The sequence below is a fragment of the Bison bison genome, unplaced genomic scaffold (genome assembly GCF_000754665.1).
Source record: "Bison bison bison isolate TAMUID 2011002044 unplaced genomic scaffold, Bison_UMD1.0 scf7180017864519, whole genome shotgun sequence".
Lineage (NCBI taxonomy): Eukaryota > Metazoa > Chordata > Mammalia > Artiodactyla > Bovidae > Bison > Bison bison.
Genome location: NW_011495072.1, coordinates 12,068,095 through 12,088,271, shown reverse-complemented (window position 1 = coordinate 12,088,271; position 20,177 = coordinate 12,068,095). Strand labels below are relative to the sequence as shown.

General features: G+C 39.3%; 1 protein-coding gene across 1 annotated transcript in view; it reads left to right on the top strand.

Moving 5' to 3' along the window:
- FAM102B (family with sequence similarity 102, member B) overlaps positions 1-20,177 on the top strand; it is an 82,483-nt gene that overhangs the window by 38,524 nt on the left and 23,782 nt on the right. Inside the window, exons 2-5 of the mRNA XM_010830939.1 lie at positions 869-989; positions 7,866-7,895; positions 13,441-13,557; positions 17,913-17,959. Of these exons, the coding sequence (XP_010829241.1) occupies positions 869-989; positions 7,866-7,895; positions 13,441-13,557; positions 17,913-17,959 (315 nt within the window). The remainder of the gene's footprint in view (positions 1-868; positions 990-7,865; positions 7,896-13,440; positions 13,558-17,912; positions 17,960-20,177) is intronic.

Sequence of the window (20,177 nt, the reverse complement as noted above, 5' to 3'; positions counted from 1 at the left end):
CTTTGACTAGACAGACCTTTGTTGGCCAATTAATGTCTTTGCTTTTTAATAAGCTGTCATAGCTTTTTAATAAGTTGGTCATAGCTTTTCTTTCAAGGAGCAAGCATCTTTTAATTTCATGGTTGCAGTCACCATCTGCAGTGATTTTGGTGCCCCCCAAAATAAAGTCTGTCAGTGTTTCCACTGTTTCCCCATCTATTTGCCATGAAGTGATGGGACCGAATGCCATGATCTTAATTTTCTGAATGTTGAGTTTCAAGCCAACTTTTTCACTCTCCTCTTTCACTTTCATCAAGAGGCTCTTTAGTTCTTCTTCACTTCCTCACCTATAAAGTGAGGATAGTGCCAGCTGCCGAGGTTGTTACTCCTGGGGTTGTTGTCAGATTAAATAACATGTGGTGAACTGTCCATAAATGGTATCTGCTGTTGCTCTTGTGACTGGAATAGAAGTAAAACTGTGACAGTAGTTGTTTTAGAATAAGTATTTTTATATTTCTATCTTTTACACTAACTAAACTCTAAGCCCAATCAGGTTAAAAAATAGTTATTCTGATCTTCATATTTTAATCACCTAGCACATACTCATCACATCTAATATAAACAAATGTGTATTGTGTATTGAATGAATGGTGAAGCATCATTCTATATTGATTGAATTGATAAGTAAATTCACTATTTTTCAGTTGCCTGTGAATAATTAAAACTTTCTGAAGATTTTCAGATTACACGATTAGGAATTTGTTTTCTTCATATTTCATAGTTTCCAAATATTTACATTATGGACTTGCGTGAAATAGTGTGTGTGTGTTTTAACATGTCATCCATGCTATCATAGTTAATTAACTGGTTCTTTTTTTTCCCCTCTCAGGGAGGTGGTGCAAGCAAACTGTGTTCACTGGAGAAAGAAGTTCTCATTTATGTGCAAAATGAGCGCCAGTGCCACCACGGGTGTCCTGGACCCTTGTATCTACAGAGTCTCTGTGAGGAAGGTATAAGAACAGCCTGTTCCTTCTCTCCTTTCAGAAACCGTGGTTGGTTCCATCGTCACTGACTCACTTTAGCTCTGCTTTACTGTTAGAACTGTTATAAATTTCACTTCATACCTGCAGCATAATTTACATTTCTATGATAAGTATGATGAGAAATCTGAAGAAATAAAATATTATCAAGATCCTTCATCTCATTATCATTATGCATATAATTAATAATCTTATTTCTGTTAGTTTAGGGGCCATAATAGGTCTTTGTCCTGCCATTCATTGTTTCTCTGCTTTATTAGGCACTGTTTTTTTAGGGACTTTACATATTTTGTGTCTAATAACAGCCCTGAAAATGTGTTATCTTTTCCGTTTTCAGGAAAACCAAGGCTCAAAGAGGTTGTTACTTGCACAAACTCACTTTGCTAATAAATGATAAATTAGGAACTCAAGCACAAATCTTTCTGATTTTAAACCCATGGTTTTTTTTAAATGTCATTTGTTCAGATATGTACTACAACATGAACGAACCTTAAAAACATACGCTAGTACAGAAGAACCTATTTTCAAAACAGAAATAGAGACACAGACATAGAGAATGGACACATGGATACCAGAGTTGGAAGGGTGTTGGGATGAAGTGGGAGAATGGGACTATACACACTGCTGCTGCTGCTGCTGCTCAGTCGCTTCAGTTGCGTCCGACTCTGTGCGACCCCACAGACGGCAGCCCACCAGGCTCCCCAGTCCCTGGGATTCTCCAGGCAAGAACACTGGAGCGGGTTGCCATTTCCTTCTCCAATGCATGAAAGTGAAAAGTGAAAGTGAAGTCGCTCAGTCAAGTTTGACTCTTCGAGACCCCATGGACTGCAGAGCACCAGGCTCCTCCGTCCATGGGATTTTCCAGGCAAGAGTACTGGAGTGGGGTACCATTGCCTTCTCCACTATACACACAACTGTGTATAAAATAGGTAACTAATGAGAACCCACCGTATAGCACAGAGAACTCTACTCAACGCTCTGTGGGGACCTAAATGGGAAGGAAATCCAAACAAGAGGGGATATATGTATAGACAGAGCTGATTCACTTTGCGGTACAGCAGAAACTAACACAACATTGTAAAGCAACTATACTCCAAAAAACTTAAGAATGACGAGAAAATATGGTAAATAAAAGAAGCCAGTCACCAAAGATTGTATGATTCCACTTATACGAAATGTCCAGAATAGGCAAATCTGTAGAGACAAAAAGCAGATTAGAGGTTGCTCGGGGCTGGGGAGTGTGGACTTTGGATGGGAAGGGACAGGTAATGGATATGGGGTTTCTTTAGGGGGTGACGAAAATGTTCTAAAATTGATTGTGAGGATCTCACAACTTTGCAACTGTATTAAAAATCATTGAATCTTAAAAAAAAAAAAATAAATGTCATTTCTGCTTACTAAGTTGAAGCATATTACCAATAATCTATAAAAATTATAATCTCAGATTGTTTCAATGTAGTACATTGTAAACTTAAAATAGAAGTATATGTCTCTCTCAGGTAATAGCCAAGGAATCCAGGGCTGGTAGAGCAGCTGTGACATCCTCACTGTATGATGCCCATTTTTAGATCCAAGGAAGTTGCTCTAGTCTTGTTATCTCTCCACCAGTGAGAAAGAAGGAAAAGCAACGAGAGAACAAATGCATTCCTTTTTAGGGCATGACTCAAAAGTGCTCATACTGGTTAGAACTTAGTTACATGATCACAGCGAACTAGAAGAAAAGCTGCGAATGTAGTCTCTACCTGAGTGACTGTCAGATTCCAACATTAAAGAAGGAAAGAACAGATACTGGTGAACCACTAGTATTCTCTTACCATGCTTGGTATATGGAAGTACTTACTGAACTTACTGTACCTTATCCTAATTATTATGTAAAAGTGAGAACCCATAAAGAAAAATTAGTAAAGCCAACTGTATAAATACTATCTGCATTGCAAAACATACTTTAAGATACAATGTTTAACCAAATATCTGGGCACCCCATGACCCAGTCTAGTTGACACATAAAATTAACTGTACAGATTGCCACTCACTCAGTCGTGTCCAACTCTTTGCGACCCCATAGACTGTAGCCCGCCAGGCTCCTCTGTCTGTGAAATTCTCTAGGCAAGAATACTGGAGTGGGTATCCATTCCCTTTTCCCGGGGATCTTCCCAATCCAGGGATCGAACCTGTACCCTCCCTCATTGCAGGCAGATTCTTTACCGTCTGAGCCACCAGGGAAGCCCTGAAAGTAAAAAACCCCTTTGTTAGATTGCGAGGGCTGCTACAACAAAGTATCACAAACTGAGTGGATTAAAACAATTTATTTATTGTCTCACAGTTCTGGAGGCCAGAAGTCCAAAATCAAGATGTCAGTAGGGCCATGCTCTCTCTGAAAGCAAGAAGGGAAGAAACTGTTCAATGCCTTTCTCTTAGTTTCTTAGTCTGAGGCTTTCCTTGACCTGGAGCTGTATCACTCCAGGTGCATGGCTGTCTTCTCCCTTTGAGTCTTTGTATCATCCACCTGCTGTGCGTGTCTGTGTTCAAATTTCCTGTTTTTTATTAGGACACCAGTCATATTGGATTAGGACTGCATTTTTAACTTGATTATTTGTGTAAAGCCTCCTCTATTTTCAAATAGAGTCATATTCTGAGGCTCTGCGTATTAAGGTTTCAGTATTTCTTTGGGGAGAGCACAGTTAAATCCATAACAGACCCTAAAATTATAATAAACTTGGGAATTTATGCTTCTCAAATTAATGGACTAGCTTGTTACCAGGCCACCCTTCCCTCTGAGAAGGGTGAACTTTTCCGAAGAACTATACAAAATATTAAAAATAGCTGCTTGAAGGCATTAGAAGCTGCCTTCAGCAAGGATTTAAGAGGTTTAGAATCAAAGACCAGGGAAGCATAAAGACATGAGCCTGACATTTGGCCTTGGTTTTACCCTCAGAGCAGTTGCTAATTTGTAAGCAGCAGCTAAGGAGCTAAGCCAAAAGCAGTGATGGAGAGACTAAGAAGCTGAGCTAAGATGCTGGCAATTTTACAGGACTAAGGCAACAAAAATGGAGTCCAGAGCCCACTCACAGAAGGAGCCTTGGTAAATACCCTGAGTTTCTAGTTGGGACTCTGTAAGAGTTTCAGCCTAGAAAAATGAGTATAATGGCTGTAGATCAACCCTTACAAAAATTGACATTCAGCTTCCAATCAGCTTAGTCACTGCTTAAATGAAAGTGATAGGTTGACTTTTCTACTCGCCAGAAAAAAATGTTGTATCTTCTCTGGAGGAGAATAACATTACTCTGAGCCTAAAATTATTTCTTCGAGTTATCACGCACAGAAAGTTACCAAGCATCCAAAAAGACATGACTGCATGACCAAAATCAAAAGGAAAACAAGATGATAAAAACAAACCCATGGGAGATACATATTTGAGAAGATGTAATAAACTTTCTACAATAATTATAATTAGTCAAGAGTATGGAAAATAAGAGAACTTGAAACTATTTTAAAACTTGAATTTTAGAACTGAAAAATACAGTAACTACAATTTAAAACTAAGTAAATGAAACTAAATCTCAACAAATGTATTTAACAGCAGGTTTGTCACAACTGAAGAACACATTGGAAAATAAGACAGAAGAAAATATCAGTAGGGAGTTTGGGATTGACTTGTACACACTGCTATATTTAAAATAAATAACCCAACAAGGACCTACTATTTTTTAAAAATGGAGAGACAACAAGAGATAGATAAGGAATTATACGGATAAGATGAAATCGGCCAAGTGTTGATAATTCTTAAAGCTAATTGATGGGTTCATGGGGATTTATTATACTACTTCTTCCACTTTTGTGTATGTTTGAAATTTTCCATAATAAAAGAGTTTTAAAAAATTATAAAGGAAGAAAGAAAATATAAGTGTGGGACGCACAGAACAGGGTGTAAGACACAGAAAACAATATAAAGGTCTGACATATATATGACATATATGGAGCCCTGAAAAGAGAGGTGAATTTGTGGAGATTGTGGCTGAGAATCTTCTAAAACTGATGAAAGATATTGAGCCACGTGTTCAAAAGTGTTGTGAACCTCATGCAGGTTCACAAGAAACAAAAAACAAATCTAACATGTTTAAAGATAGACCACCAGCCTAGCTGGAACATGGAACACATGGAAGTGGAAGTTCTTGGTGATGAGATTAGAGGCACTGGATCAGCAGGGCTTTATAGGAGTTTAGGTTTTATTCCAATTGTATATTTGGAATACATTTGTTTGTAATTTGAAATCAATTTGAGGATTTTAAAAAGGAGAGACATGATCTTCTAAGATGACTTTTGCTGCTGTGTGGAAGATGAATTGCAGAAGCCACTTAAGTGATTGGGATAGTTTGGATGAGGAACGCTTATGTTTTGGCATGGAGTTATAACAGTGGAGGCGGTATGATTCAGGATGTATTTTGGAGGTAGCCCCCTACTAATGGATTGGGTATGGTGAATGTGGGAAACAAAATTGAGAATAACTCTTAGATCTTTTTCTTGAGCATATGGGTAGATGATTCAGCTGTTTATTGAAATAGCAAAGACATGCATTGGAGCAATTTGGGGGGGGGGCAGATAAATAAAGATCAGTAGACCTATTTTGACCACGTTAAACTTGAAGTGTCTATGAGACATCAGGGGCTTCCGCAATGGCTCAGCAGGTAAAGAGCCTGCCTGCAATGTAGGAGCCCTGGGTTCAATCCCTGGGTCAGGAAGATCCCCTGGAGGAGGGCATAGCAACCCACTCCAGTGTTCTTGCTGGTAAAGTTCCATAGACAGAGGAGCCTGGCGGGCTATAGTCCATAGGGTCACAAAGAGTTGAAGGTGACTGAAGTGGCTGAGCACACATGAGACATCAAGTGGACATCTCATGTAGGCATTTAAAATACTAATATGGAACTCAGAGGATAAGTTCAGACTAAAGATTTGAGTTGTCGGCATACAATTCTTATTTAAAGCCATAGACCTGAATGGGATAGGTCAGCGAGAAAGTGTAGATAGAGAAAACAAGAGGCCCTAGACCAAACACTTAAAAGTGGTATTAAATTACTTAGCAAGTACAAGAAAGGAGCAAGAATTCATATATATCATTTCTCATATACTTTTGGCCAGATCTTAGTGACACTGCTATAGTACAAAAAGAAAGTGAAAAATGTAGTCAGTTACTTTATTTTGGGTAGCCAAAGCCCAGCTAAAAATAGAGGATTCTATTATAATGGAGAGGGAAAGAATGTATATTTAGGATGCAGCTAGCATACTTTCTACAGAGGTTGAATAAAGGAGTAGTAGGTCTTACAAAGGAGAGTGAGAAGTAGCCGGGGAGGTGAGAAGAAAAGTAGACAATTGTAGCACCTTGGAAGTTTCTAGAAAAAAAAATCTTACTAAGAAGGAGGCAGAGAGCTATTTTGGAATTAAGTAAGATGAAGCCAAAGCCTTGGGCTTTAATAAAAATGGAGTTCATTGGTAATCTTAAGAGCCACTGCAGAGGGACAAGGAGCAAAAACCCAATTAGAGTTACTTTGAAGAGAGAGTAGGGTACAGCAAATTTTGGTAAGTCTTTTGGAAAATCTGGCTGTAGAAGGGAGCAAAGAAAAGAATTATCTAGTAGAGACTAGGATTATCTAGAAAAAGTTTTGTTTTGCTTTGTTAAAGAAAGGCACTATTACAGATATGACAGTAACTTTATAATAAAGGAAAACTTGGTAATTCATAATGGAGTACACCTGGTGGCATGACTAAAGGGGCAGAGAAGGGGAGGGATAGCAAATATTCATGAGCAATAGAGTTTACCATAGATTAGCTCTCAGCTTATTTAAGTTCACCCCTTTAAAGATGGAAATGGTACATAATGCATTGTGCATCTTGGTTTATGAAAGATAAGAAGATAACTCCATTCAGCAAACACATGTACAGAGTATATACTGTGTGATAAGCAGTGTCTAAGCATTTTAAATCTTGTATCTGTGTGATGTCCCAAATTGAGGGATTTGGCAAATTAATGTAGTTTATATATTTTAAAGTAAAGTGTTAAGACATCTATATATATTTTTATTATTTTTCACTTTTGCCAGTTTTGTTCACATTAGATAAGAGTTAGACAAGGAAGTTTCTACTATATTACCATGGGACAATGTTATATGTTTTAGGTGGGAAAAAGTAAGGTATATGTATTATGTTAAGGTATATGTATTATGTATATGTATTATGTTATTATAATACATATACCTTACTTTATCTGAGTAAAGGGGGAATAAATATATATACACACACATATACATATACACATCTAAAAATTGCTAACAGTGGTTGTCTCTGGGGTGGGGATCTCCACTCTTGTTGAAATCTTTGTGCAATGTATTATTAATATGCTTAATTAAGTAAATAATTTAACCTTTCTTTGGTGATTCAGGTTATTGCAATGTGTCCAGAACACTTTTCGGCAGTTTCTTCTTCAGCAAATAGATTAAATGTTAGTTTGTCTTCTCACCATTTGTCTCCTTCAAATTTAAGTTAAATTCTAAATAAAAACTCTGGTTACTTGCCAGAGGGAGGTGGGGGACATCCAAATAGTTGGATTTAAGATCATCAGAACTTTAGTTTATACTTGAAGTGAAAGTGTAGTTGCTTAGTCATGTCCAGCTCTTTGTGACTCCATGAACTGTAGCCCACTAGGCTTCTCTGTCCATGGAATTCTCTAGGCAAGAACACTGGAGTGGATTTGCCAGCATATAAATAAATACCTACCTCAAAACTATTTGACATATATTTAATTTTAAATCATTAGTCGTATGATATCCTTACAGTGTTTTTTATCTTTGGCAGGAATTAAAAGGTGGAAAAGCTTATGCAAAGGTAAGTTGGTCTTCTTTAACTCTCTTGGAATTTGTAATATCCCTCATTGCCATTTATAAGCCTAAATATTAAATGGTTTGCTTTTCTAATTGCTATTCAAGCATGGATGTTTTTAAGTGAGCAATTTGGAGATTAAATAGTTGGATCCAACAATAAATTATAGGCATATTCTTTATAAATGCTGATTATGGGATGTCATTAAGTTTAAACTTCCTTGCTAGAAGACAATCTCTGGTTTGCATTAAACAATAGCAACTGTTAATTTGGTTTCCCCAGGATGTAGTCTCATTCCCACCCAACCCCCAGTGGAATAGGACTCCCCACTCTGTGCTCGTTTAGCATTCTCTATACTGTCTTTGCCCTGGTGGCTCAGAGGATAAAGCGTCTGCCTGCAATGCAGGAGACCCAGCTTCGATCCCTGGGTTGGGAACATCCCCTGGAGAAGGAAATAGCAACCCACTCCAGTATTCCTGCCTGGAGAATCCCATGGACAGAGGAGCATGGCGGGCTACAGTCCATGGGGTCGCAAAGAGTTGGACACGACTGAGTCACTTCACTTCACTTCACTTCATACTGTCTTTTATACTTTTATATGGAATTACTAATGAATGTGCTCACTTTTTGCTAGATAGAAGGAATTAGTAATTAATAATACTACCAGAAACCCACATACTGTCTTTTATTTCTAAACCTCTTTATTTTCTAAACCACATACTCCTCTTTTTTTTTCTGGTCACACCATGATGCTTGTGGGTTCTCAGTTTCCCCACCAAGGATTGAACCCAGGCCACAGTGAAAGCCCAGAATCCTCACCATTAGGCAATCAGGGAACTCCCCACTCTCCTTTTGTATTTCCAGCCCCTGTGATGGTGTCTCCTTCAATCCAGTCATCTAAGCCAAGAACCAGGGCACTAGTTTCAACTGTCAAATTACCTAACTCCCTAAAACTGGTTGGTTGCAATGTCAATTCAGATGCTCTTTGCTACAAGTAACAGAAAAGTCCCCTCACATAGAGGCTTTTTTAATCTCACAAAACAGGCAGATAGGAGATAGAGCTTCTCCAGAATTCACTGACTAGAGAATATCAAGAACCCATGTTATTTTGTTTTATATATTTTTTTTTCTTACGTTCTCTATGTGATGGCTTTGTCCTTGGCTCGTCCCTTCAAGATCAGGAGGTAGCTAGCTGCTCAGGTTTTAGTCAACATATTCACATGTAACAAAGCCCAGCTGCTTTCTCCATTTATGTCTTTTTTTAAGTGAGAAAACTTCCTAGATGGCCGCCAGAGGATTTCCCCGTACCTCTGATTGGCGACAGCTGGATTATATGCCCTCTCCCAAACTAGTCATAGGCAGTAGGAATGGATGGCCATGGTCAGCTTAGACTAATCACAGGTGAACTATCATCTGGAGTCGGGTTGCTTTCCTTGTGCACACAGATGAGCTAAGAGTGGATACTTGAATAAAATCACGGTTTGCTAGCAAGGAATACCAAGGCATTAAATGGTGGGTAGGCCAAAAAAAAAAGAGTCTGCTGTGATTGACAAATCTTCATTTCTCTCTTACAAAAAGCTTTTGAAACCATCTCTTCTCTCTAGTCCCAAGACCACTGCCTTAGATTATGCCTTCATTATTTCTTATGTAAAACACACATTGGCCTCCTGTCTTTTGCTCTCTTCCTCTGTTGTCTCTCTCCAGTTCATTCTCTGTATTATTGCCAGGGGTATCATTCTAAAATTCAACGATATCATATCCTTCCTCCACTTTTAGTCCTCCAGCAGCTCTCTATTGCCTGTAAGGACAACGAAATGAAAAGTCCTCCATCTAGCATATTAGACTCGTGTTGGTTTACAGATCTTCCATCTATACGTGCACCCACCCACCCACAGTCACTCATCCTTACGCTTCAGACATACTGCCCTCTGAACGTTCCTGGGCATGCTGGGCTGTTTTAGCACTTGTGCCTTGTGACTTGGTGTTTTCCCTACCATGCACGTGCTTCTGTCAACTCATGTATCATTAAGAACTCAGCTTAGTCATCCGTCCCCACTGAGAAATGTTCTTTTTCACTCTCTTTCTTGTAATTGTGCCTTCCTTTATCCAGCACAAGATCTATCACAGTTATACCTAGAATGTATGTATCTATGCCATTTTAATGAGACAGTTATCTCAGTGAAACCAAAGAGAAAATCACAAGGAAATATGGACTCTTGTATCTCATTAGAATGTAAGCTCTTTCAAGACAGTTGGGTTTTTTTTTTAAGGCCATGTTGTATGGCTTGTGGGATTTTAGTTCCCCAACCAAGGATTGAACCTGTGCCTCCTGTAGTGGAAGCCCAGACCACTAGAGAAGTCCCAAGACAGTTCTTACCCGTGTTGTTCATGACTGGTTTTCAGTATCTAGAGCAAGGCCAGACACATAAAAAGTGTTCAGTAAACATTGACCTTAGTGTGCTTTTCTTCATGGAACTCACCAGATTCTTTTTTTTTTTAATTTGCTTTATGCTTAGTGACACCGTAATACCAGCATTCTGGCAATGGATGGTAAGCCTTAGGGCTGTTTTTTGTTTTGTTTTGTTTTTTTCAAAAATATATATATAATTGCCTACCATGTGCTAAGCATTGTTCCTAGCACTACTCTTACGTGTAAGAGATATAGCAGTAAACTAAAACAGACAAAAACCCCTGCCTTTGGGGAGCTTACATTCTGATAAGGGATTGAGTGAGGAGGACAGACTATACACTAATAGATACGAAATATGTACATACATGATGTGATGATAACTACTAAGAAGAATAACGCAGATGAAGTTAGAGGGGAGGGGAGGGAGGAGGCAGGCATGCTCTAGAATGGAAGAGCATAGAAGCCCCATTTAGAGAGATGACATTTGAACATAGACCCTAATGGAGGGAGAAAGAGTGCTAAGAGAAGCTTTAAGAAAGAATGCGTCAGGCAAAAGAACAGTGAGTACTAAAGACCTTGAGGTGGTCTTGACACTTTCAAGGAAAAGGATCTTGTGGCTGGAAGAGTAGATAAGGAGGTGAAGGGGAAATGACAAGGTGGCCGTGGACAGAGAATCAAGACAGTCAATGCAAATGTCTTTCAAGGAGTTTTGCTGTGAAGGGGGAGCAGCAGAAAAGTACAGTGGACTGGAGAGAGATGTGGGGTGAGGTTTTGTTTCCTTCTGTTCATTAAGATGGGAGAAAATCCAGCATGTTTGTGTGCTGATGGGAATGATCCAGTAGAGAGGGAAGAATCCCTGAAGCAATGAACTTGAGTAGGCAAGAGCAGAGTGCTTGACCTCAGATGGGAGCACAGCCAGCTCACTTAGGGTAAGTTTTACTTAAGTTATTACTTAAAGTAATAAATTGCTTTTATTTGTGAATGAAATAGGAGGCAAGACATCAGCAAAGAGTGTGGGTGGAAAAGATATTGGAGGTTCAAAGAGGAGGGCTCATATGTGAAATGACATAATGTGATAGGCATGATATGGCAGGGCATGTGGATGATGTGTGATCACACTGCCACGGAAGTCCTCACATGTTCATCTGGGTGTGGCTTTGCCCTGGACATCTCCTGGTTTTTTGCTGATCTCTTGGGCCAGAGTAATCACATGAAGATTAGGTAGAAGTTACTTGTGGCTTACCGTGTTTCTGACTCCTGCCTTTGGAGCTTGTGTCCTTCAACTGATCTCTTAAGTTCTTTCCTTCATTCTTTTTGTACCAATTAAAAACTGCTAAAATAGTGCTTCAGCCTACAAGTAAAATCTTCATCTTGAATGCCATTCATACATGCATTTATATGCACTTTAAAGTGTTAAAGCAGGCATTTTAAAATCACAGCAGGGGGCTTTGCTGGTGGCTTAGTGGTAAAGAATCTGCCTGCCAGTGCAGGAGACATGGGTTCAGTCCTGGTCCAGGAAGATTCCACATGCCTCAGAGCAACTAAGCCCATGTGCTGTGCTCAGTCACTCAGCCGTGTTTGACTCTCTGCAACCCAATGGACTGTAGTCTGCCAGGCTCCTCTGTCTATGGGGAGTCTCCAGGCCAGAATACTGGAGTGGGTTGCCATGCCCTCCTCCAGGGGATCTTCACAACTTAGGGATTGAACCCAGGTCTCCTACATTGCAGGCAAATTCTTTACCATCTGAGCCACCAGGGAAGCCCAACTAAGCCCATGCACCCCAACTATTGAGCCTTTGCTCTAGAGCCCAGGAGCCACGGCTGCTGAAGCCTGTGAACCTATAGCCTGGGCTCTGCAGTAAGAGAAGTCACCACAGTGAGAAGCCTGCACACCACAACTAGAGAAAAGCCCATGCAGCATTGAAGACCCAGCACAGCCAGAAATAAATATTATTTTTAAAAAAGAAAAAAGAATCCCAGGAACCTTTAAAAAAAACATCACAGGATTTGAAATGTATAATACTTTTTATTATATATTCAGGGAGATGTGCTTAATTAATTACAAACTCAAAACACTTTTTGTTAATAAAAGACTATATACACTTAGTGATATAGAATAAATTTAGTTTGTTCAAAAAATAATGATATAAGGGGGATAATTTTGGGGAATGAGAAATAAAGTTGAACAACATCAGAGGAAAGACCAGACAGTAATCTTTGGTAGCTGCAGAAAATGGGGCCCAAACTTGAGTAGTAATAAGAGGGAGGAATGGGTTTGAGCCAAGCTTTTGGGTTAACAGCAGAGAAGGCTGGTGTGGGGAAGGAAAGAAGAAGGCTTCATTCATAAAGAGAGATTTAGCTCAAGGGAGACCAGTGAGGCAAATATTGTGTAAGGTGGTGAAGGAGCAGGAGCTTGTACCAAAGCAAGTGTGTGATACACTTAGGTCATTTTGCTCTCAGGTGGAGAGTGAGAACTTAATAATCTGCAACTATCTGTAGTCACCAGTGGTTAACTGGGAATAGAGCCAAACCAGAACAGGGAGAGGCGAGTCTGATCAGTTTTCTCTGTGTGTGTGCAAGTGATCAAGGTTGGTCTGTTAGTATTTCCCTTAATGTGGTGTGCTACTTGCAGTGATTTCCATTGTTTAATATACATTTTTATATCAACAGTTATATGTTTTAATGGGTAGAGAAAAATATATGGAGTAAACAAATCTGTTATTTCAGAGATCATATTACTGAAGACAAGAGTTAAATAGGTAATGAAAGTGAAAGTCACTCAGTCCTGTCCAACTCTGTGACCCCCATGGATTGTACAGTCCGTGGAATTCTCCAGGCCAGAATACTGGAGTGGGTAGCCTTTCCTTTCTCCAGGGGATCTTCCCAACCCAGGGATCAAACCCAGGTCTCCCACATTGCAGGCGGATTCTTCACAAGCTCAGCCATACGTTTTTACAAAAAGTGAGCCAAGTTTTAAGACATATTAGGCAAAGAAAAACAGGTATTGTTAAGTTGGCAAAAACTGCAAATAACCGAAGTTTGAGACAACTTGGGTAGAACATGGGTTGATTGTCTTCTTTAAAGAGAATATGATAGAAGCCTACTAGATATTCTATTAATATAATTCTCTTTCTTTTCATAGCTGGGCTTTGCAGATCTAAACCTGGCAGAGTTTGCTGGATCAGGAAATACCACTCGTCGTTGTTTACTGGAAGGCTATGATACCAAAAATACAAGACAGGACAATTCCATTCTTAAAGTAAGCACATTTCCAGATTTACATGTTCAACAAATGAGATTCTCTGCCTTTAAATAATCATAGGTGTATATTGTCAGGCTTCTCAGGTGGCTCAGGGGTAAAGAACTCTCTGCGTTTGATTACCTGTGTCGGGAAGATCCCCAGGAGCAGGAAATGGCAACCCACTCCAGTATTTTTGCCTGGGAAATCCAATGGACAGAGGAACCAGGTGGGCTACAGCCCAGAGTCGCAAAGAGTTGGACATGACTTAGCGACTAAACAACAACAACAAACAATGTAAGGTCAAGATGGGAATCAGTACTAGGATCATAAGCTGGCCACACCACTAAAATGCACAGCACCTAGGAGGAAAAAACAATCCAAATTACAGAAGCACTGAAAAGGAACAGATGTTCACCTTCATGATCCTAAGGTGTTTCTCTTTGGTGCTGAGAACATTCAGGGAAGAATACATACAACCACTACAGCATGAGAGCTTACTGAGCAGAAGGAGCATCATAAATGAATGCCTTACAATGTTTCCAGCTCCCAAAAGGTGATTGCCAGCACAGCTGTGGTGGGCATATAGAAGTCACTGGGTTCTCTCACAAGTGAAGTGACAGGTGGAACTCACTTTGGACATCTGCCCTACTGTTTCCAAGTACCTTCAGAAGCTCTATACCCTGGGGAACCCAGAGGGAAGACACACTTCCGAGAGTTGGTGCCAGTATTAAATGAGACCAGTGGAGAAAATGTTTGAAAAGTACTTGGATCTAGTAAAACTCACTGGATGAAACTTTTGCTGTATTTTAGTTAGGTTTACCTAACTAAATTCGGTGAGTTACCGAATGATAAGAAAGGAAAATAATCCTGAGTAAAACTAAATAGTCTGAAGTTAGCAGACAAAAAATTACCTATACTTGACAGTTTTCAAACTCACTTAGCCTGGCACATAATAGATTCTCAAATCATGACTGTTGTTAAGGTTATTGTTGTTATTACCATTATCACTGGTATTTCCAGAAGAACATAATAAGATCCTATGGCTGATTTTTTTAAATTAATTATTTAAATTTAAATTTAAATTATTTAGAATTATTTTACCATATTGTAATGATTTTTGCCATACATTGACATGAATCAGCCATGAGTGTACATCTGTCCCCCATCCTGAACCCCACTCCCACCTCCCTCCCCATCCCATCCCTCAGGGTCATCCCAGTGCACAGCCCTGAGCTCCGTGTCTCATGCATTGAACCTGGACTGGTGATTTGCTTCACATATGGTAATATACATGTTTCAGTGCTATTCTTGCAAATCATCCCACCCTCTCCTTCTCCCACAGAGTCCAAAAGTCTGTTCTTTACATCTGTGTCTCTTTTGCTGTCTCGCATATAGGGTCATCATTACCATCTTTCTAAATTCCATATATATGTGTTAATATACTGTATTGGTCTTTTTTTTTTTTCTTCACTCTGTGTAATAGGCTCCAGTTTCATCCACCTCATTAGAACTAATTCAAATGCATTCCTTTTAATAGCTGAGTAATATTCCATTGTGTATATATACCAAAACTTTCTTACCCATTCATCTGCCAATGGACATCTAGGTGCAATGAACATTGGGGTGCACCTGTCTCTTTCAGTTCTGGTTTCCTCAGTGTGTATGCCCAGCAGTGGGATTGCTGAGTTGTATAGCAGTTCTGTTTCCAATTTTTTAAGGAATCTCCACACTGTTCTCCATAGTGGCTATACTAGTTTGCATTCCCATCAACTGTGTAAGAGGGTTCTCCACACCCTCTCCAGCACTTATTGTTTTTAGACTTTTTGATAGCAGTATGGCTGATTCTTAAAAGGCAGTCAGCAACTAGAGAATAGCATTTCAAAAAGCATTAGCAAAGCTTTAAGTTCTGGTCCAACAAAACAAAAAAACACTATTTCCAAATAATAGTACTCTAGGTATTCATTCCTTCATTCTTTTAGCTTTCAGCCAGAATTTGAGTAGCCAGAGGCTTAGGGAGCTTAGGGAACATAATTACAGCCACGTAGCGGGAGGGTGGATTGTGACATCAGGGTTCTGTGTTTGTTCTTAGACCTCTGGAGCCCTGTGTAAGCACTTCAGCTCTGCCCCACTGTTTCCTCCTCTATAAAAGGGGAATTTCAATAGTTGCCCCAGGGGGGCTGATCCTGAGGTCTGAAAGAGTTACTGTATGTGATTTTGCCAACACTCTCTAGTTGTATGAAATAGAAATCCCTTAGGTTAGCTCCTATAAAAGAGAGCTTTAGGTCAAATGCAGGGACATTTCACAGAGCCCTAGGATGGGAAGTTACAACCAGACCTGAACTTCCAGGAACTGAAGGACCTTTCTAGGGACTGTTCTTGGCTCTCTGCATTATAATTTCTGTCTGCAGACCAGCTTCCTGTGCTTACTCACAGCCTCCCTGCCTTCCTAAGAACGTCAGCTGCTAAGTGGTGTTGGCTTGCTATGATGTCAGCAAAATATGGGACGTGGAGGAGGCTGTTTTTAGAGACCTTGTCTGAAAGGTCTTGGCCTGGTACGTTTCCCAAAATGTGTTTGCAGTAGTAGCCTCATGGTACGCTTCAGGACAGGATGGATGTTCAACAAGATGCTAACTCCTCCTTTCCAGAAAGTGGCAAGAACATTAGTTTAAGTCACTTAGTACCTTGAAAGAGAAGCTGATCCAGCTGGTAGTAGACAGGGACTTTGAATACTTTTAAATTTTTATAGCTTTATTGAGCTATGATTCACTTGCCATACATTTCACCCAGTTAAAGTACACAATTGAATGGTTTTTAGTGTATTCAAAGGTGTGTCCAACTATTGCCATAATCAGTTTTAGAACATCTTCATTACCCCAAAAAAGAAACCTCATATGTGCTCAGTAGCAGTCACTTCCCACTTTACCCCAACTCTCTGCCCTTCCCCACAGCCCTCAGCAATCACTAGCCTACTCTCTCTCTGGATTTGCCTATTCTGAACATTTCATATAAATGGGATTATAGAATAGGTAGTATTTTGTGTCTGGCTTCTTTGAACTTAACATAATGTTTTTCAAAGTTCAGCCATGCTGTAGTATGTATCAGTACTGTGCTCCTTTTTATAGCTAAATAATACTCCATTGTATGGCTATACCATATTTTGTTTATCGGTTAATGGTCCTTCACTTTTTTAGCTGTTATGAACAGTGCTGCTATGGGCATTCATATACAAGTTTTAGTGTGGGCATATGTTTTCTTTTCTCTTGGGCATACATTCAAGAGTATATATGCTTGGAGCAGAATTCTTGGGTCACATGGTAACTCTGCTTTTAACTTTTTGCAGAACTACCTGACTTTTTCAAGTGGCTGAGACATTTTACATTCCCATCAGCAGAGTATATGGGAGTCCAGATTTCTCCAAATATTGAGCCCTTTTATTCTTTAGCTTCTTAGAATGGGGAACTTCATAGATGACCCTGTGCATTTCATATTTCAGATGCTGCTAATAGGCATGTGGAGACTTGCATTAAGCATTTAGTCTTCAGGATAAACTTGTACAGAGATCCTCCAGAGGAAATGCCTTTACTCTTGGTGAAAAGCATTGAATAGCTTGGAGTGTTGGGAAGATCAGATATTTCTAAGCCTCGCATAATGTACAAGCTTTATAAAATAATTGCTGCTGAATAAAATTTTTTTAAAAGTACATTAATGCATTCATTCTGGTGCAAAGCTAGAGCAAAGGCCAGAAGCATTCTTCTCTTAGCAGGCTACCAACAGGCACCCCTAGAAGCATCATATGGCAAATGTGTTGGAGGAAAACATTCTAGACACTTAAACAACACAGGAATCTGGGAGGAAAGACATATAAAACAGACCAGAACAGCACAGAGGATAATTACTGGTGAAACCCTTGCCTTTTTTTTTTAAGAATTTTTTTTTACATGGATCATTTTTTAAATCTTTATTGAATTTGATACAGTATCATTTCTGTTTTGTTTTGGTTTTTTGGCCGCAAAGTCTGTGGGATCCTAGCTCCCCAACTAGGGATTGAACCCTCACTCCTTGTATTGGAAGGTGAAGTCTTAGCCACTGGACCTCTAGGGAAGTTCCGTGAAGTCTATGCTTTTCATTTCTATCTTTTCCACTCTTATTTTTGCAGTTACAAAGTTTTGAATGCTAAAAATTATTTTTAACCCATGTCTGTATAAAGCAGCAATTCAATATTGGATATAACCCAATTCAGTAATCATTGTATTTAATACTTTCTAAAACAGGCAATAGTGGATTAGGTACTGTGGAAGGTGCATAGATTAACAGAATGTGGCTTTTCCTCTTGAGATTTTTATAATTATGGTATTTCTTTTTCTCATGTTTAGGTTTGGATTAGTATGCAACTGATGTCTGGTGACCCATGTTTCAAAACGTAAGTTGGTGCTCAGTAAATGAGTTATTTGTCTGAAAGTATAACAGTCATATATTTATTTACATTTGCACGTTCATATTTTGTAGTGTTCGTAGACTAATACCATTGAAGGAATAGTTCTTCTTTTAGGAGACTGACCTGAACCTCATAGAAGTTACTCTTACTTCTTACCAAACAAACTCTCCACTTTCTAAATTAATTAAGCTATGGGTTTTTTGTCATCTTCAGGCTTTGGGTGAAATTATTACAAGGCAGAATTTTTAATCTGACCTCTGTGAACTTATCATTTCTTCAGTAAATACCTAATAGGTGCAATGTGCTAAGCCCTAATCTAGACACTAGACACACAGCAGTGAAAAAAAATAGATCAAGTCCCTGACATCTTAGAGCTTATAGTCTAAGAGGGAAAACAGACAATAAATGAACAAGTAAATATATGATATAAAGATGGCAATGAGTATTTTGAAGAAACATAGAGCAGGGTAGGAGGGCCATGGTGAGGAGAAGCATTGCTGTTTTATATATTATCTACCTGGTTAGGGTGATATTTGAGCAGAGCCCTGAGGGAGGTGGGAAGCATGCCATGCAGATATTTGGGGAAAGAGCATTTGAGACAGCAGTGACAAGGACAAAGGCCTTGAGATAGAAGTGTGTTTGGCAGGTTCAAGTAACTTCCAGGAGACCAGTATGTCTAGGACAGACTGAATGAAGAATATGATGATAGGAGATGAGACCAGATGATAAAGGTCTTGTAAGCCATTATAAATAATGGTCTCATAGGCCACTTATAATCTGAGTGAGATAAAAGGCTACTGGAGTGTTTAAAACAGAGGAGTAAAAATCATCAGACTTTTGGCTACTAGGTAGAGAATAGACAATTTGTGGGACCAGCAAAGGGGCCAAAGATAGAAACAGGTACATGAGTTAGGAGGCTGTTTCAGAATTCAAGGCTTGGGGCCTGAGTAACTAGGAGAATGGTAGACACTTACTGAAATGAGAGTGCCTACAAGAGGAGCAAGTTGGGAGCTTGGATGTTGGACGTGTTAAGCGTGAGACCCCTATTTAACATCCAGCCAGGCTTTCTGAGTAGGCAGTTAGGTTTATCACTACAGTGTCCAGTAGGGAGGCCCAGACTAGAGATATAATTCAGAAATCATCATATCATCAGTACATAAATACTAATTAAAGCCATGAGCTTCGATTAAATGACCTAGAGGAAATGAGTTTAGAGAAAGAAAAGGACCACAGACTAAGGTATGGGACTCGCCTGCCTGTTAGAGGCTGGGGAGGTAGGGAAGCCCCAGCAAAGTAGCTACCAGACAGACAGGAAGCAGGAGGCAATGGAGAGTACTGTCCTGAAACCAAGTGACGAGCATGTAGGAAAAAGGAGGGAATAATTGGCTGTGTCCCACACTACTGAAGTAGGTCAAGGAAGATGAGGGCTGAGAATTGATTACTGGTGACTCTGACAAGCACTGGTGGCGTGCATTTAGACTACAGCCACACTGGAGAGGTTAAAGAAAGTTTTGGAAGAGAAACACTGGAGATAGTATAAACAATTCTTTTGAGGATTTTTGCTGCGAAAAAGGAACAGAAAAAAATGGGGTCCTAAATAAAAGCAATGTGGAGTTAAGGGCAGGTTTCTGTTTGGTTTCTTTTTTAAAGATGGGAGATAGCGCAGTACACTTGTATCCTGACATGAATAGTCCAGAAGACAAGGAGAAACATGGTTCTGAAGAGAGAAAGGACAATTGCTAGAATAGTGTCCTTGGATTATCAAGAGGGATCAAAGCAGAGAATATGGCTACAGATGCAGATATATGAGAAGTGGAAACATACAAAAGTAACTATCAAATTATCCCCGATTTCCTAATGATATAGGAAACAAGGTAATCATTGTTTACCTTGATAGGAAACAAGGTAATCATTGTTTACCTTGATGGGAAACAAGGATGGGAAAGATGGAGGTGGTGTTTGAGGAAAGAAGAAAATACATGTAAAAGTCTTTTCAGGGAGTAGGAGAGTGAACTGAATGGGAAAAGGCAGTAGGATGCCTGTTCGCAATCTTAAAAACACTTTATAATTAAAAATGAAAGTTAACCAGATAGCATTTAGATATCTGAGAAAAATATGTTTAGAAAAGTAAACAATTACTTCACTATGCATCAACTTCATGTTTTTAATATATTTTTCTCAGATATCTAAATGCTATCTGGTT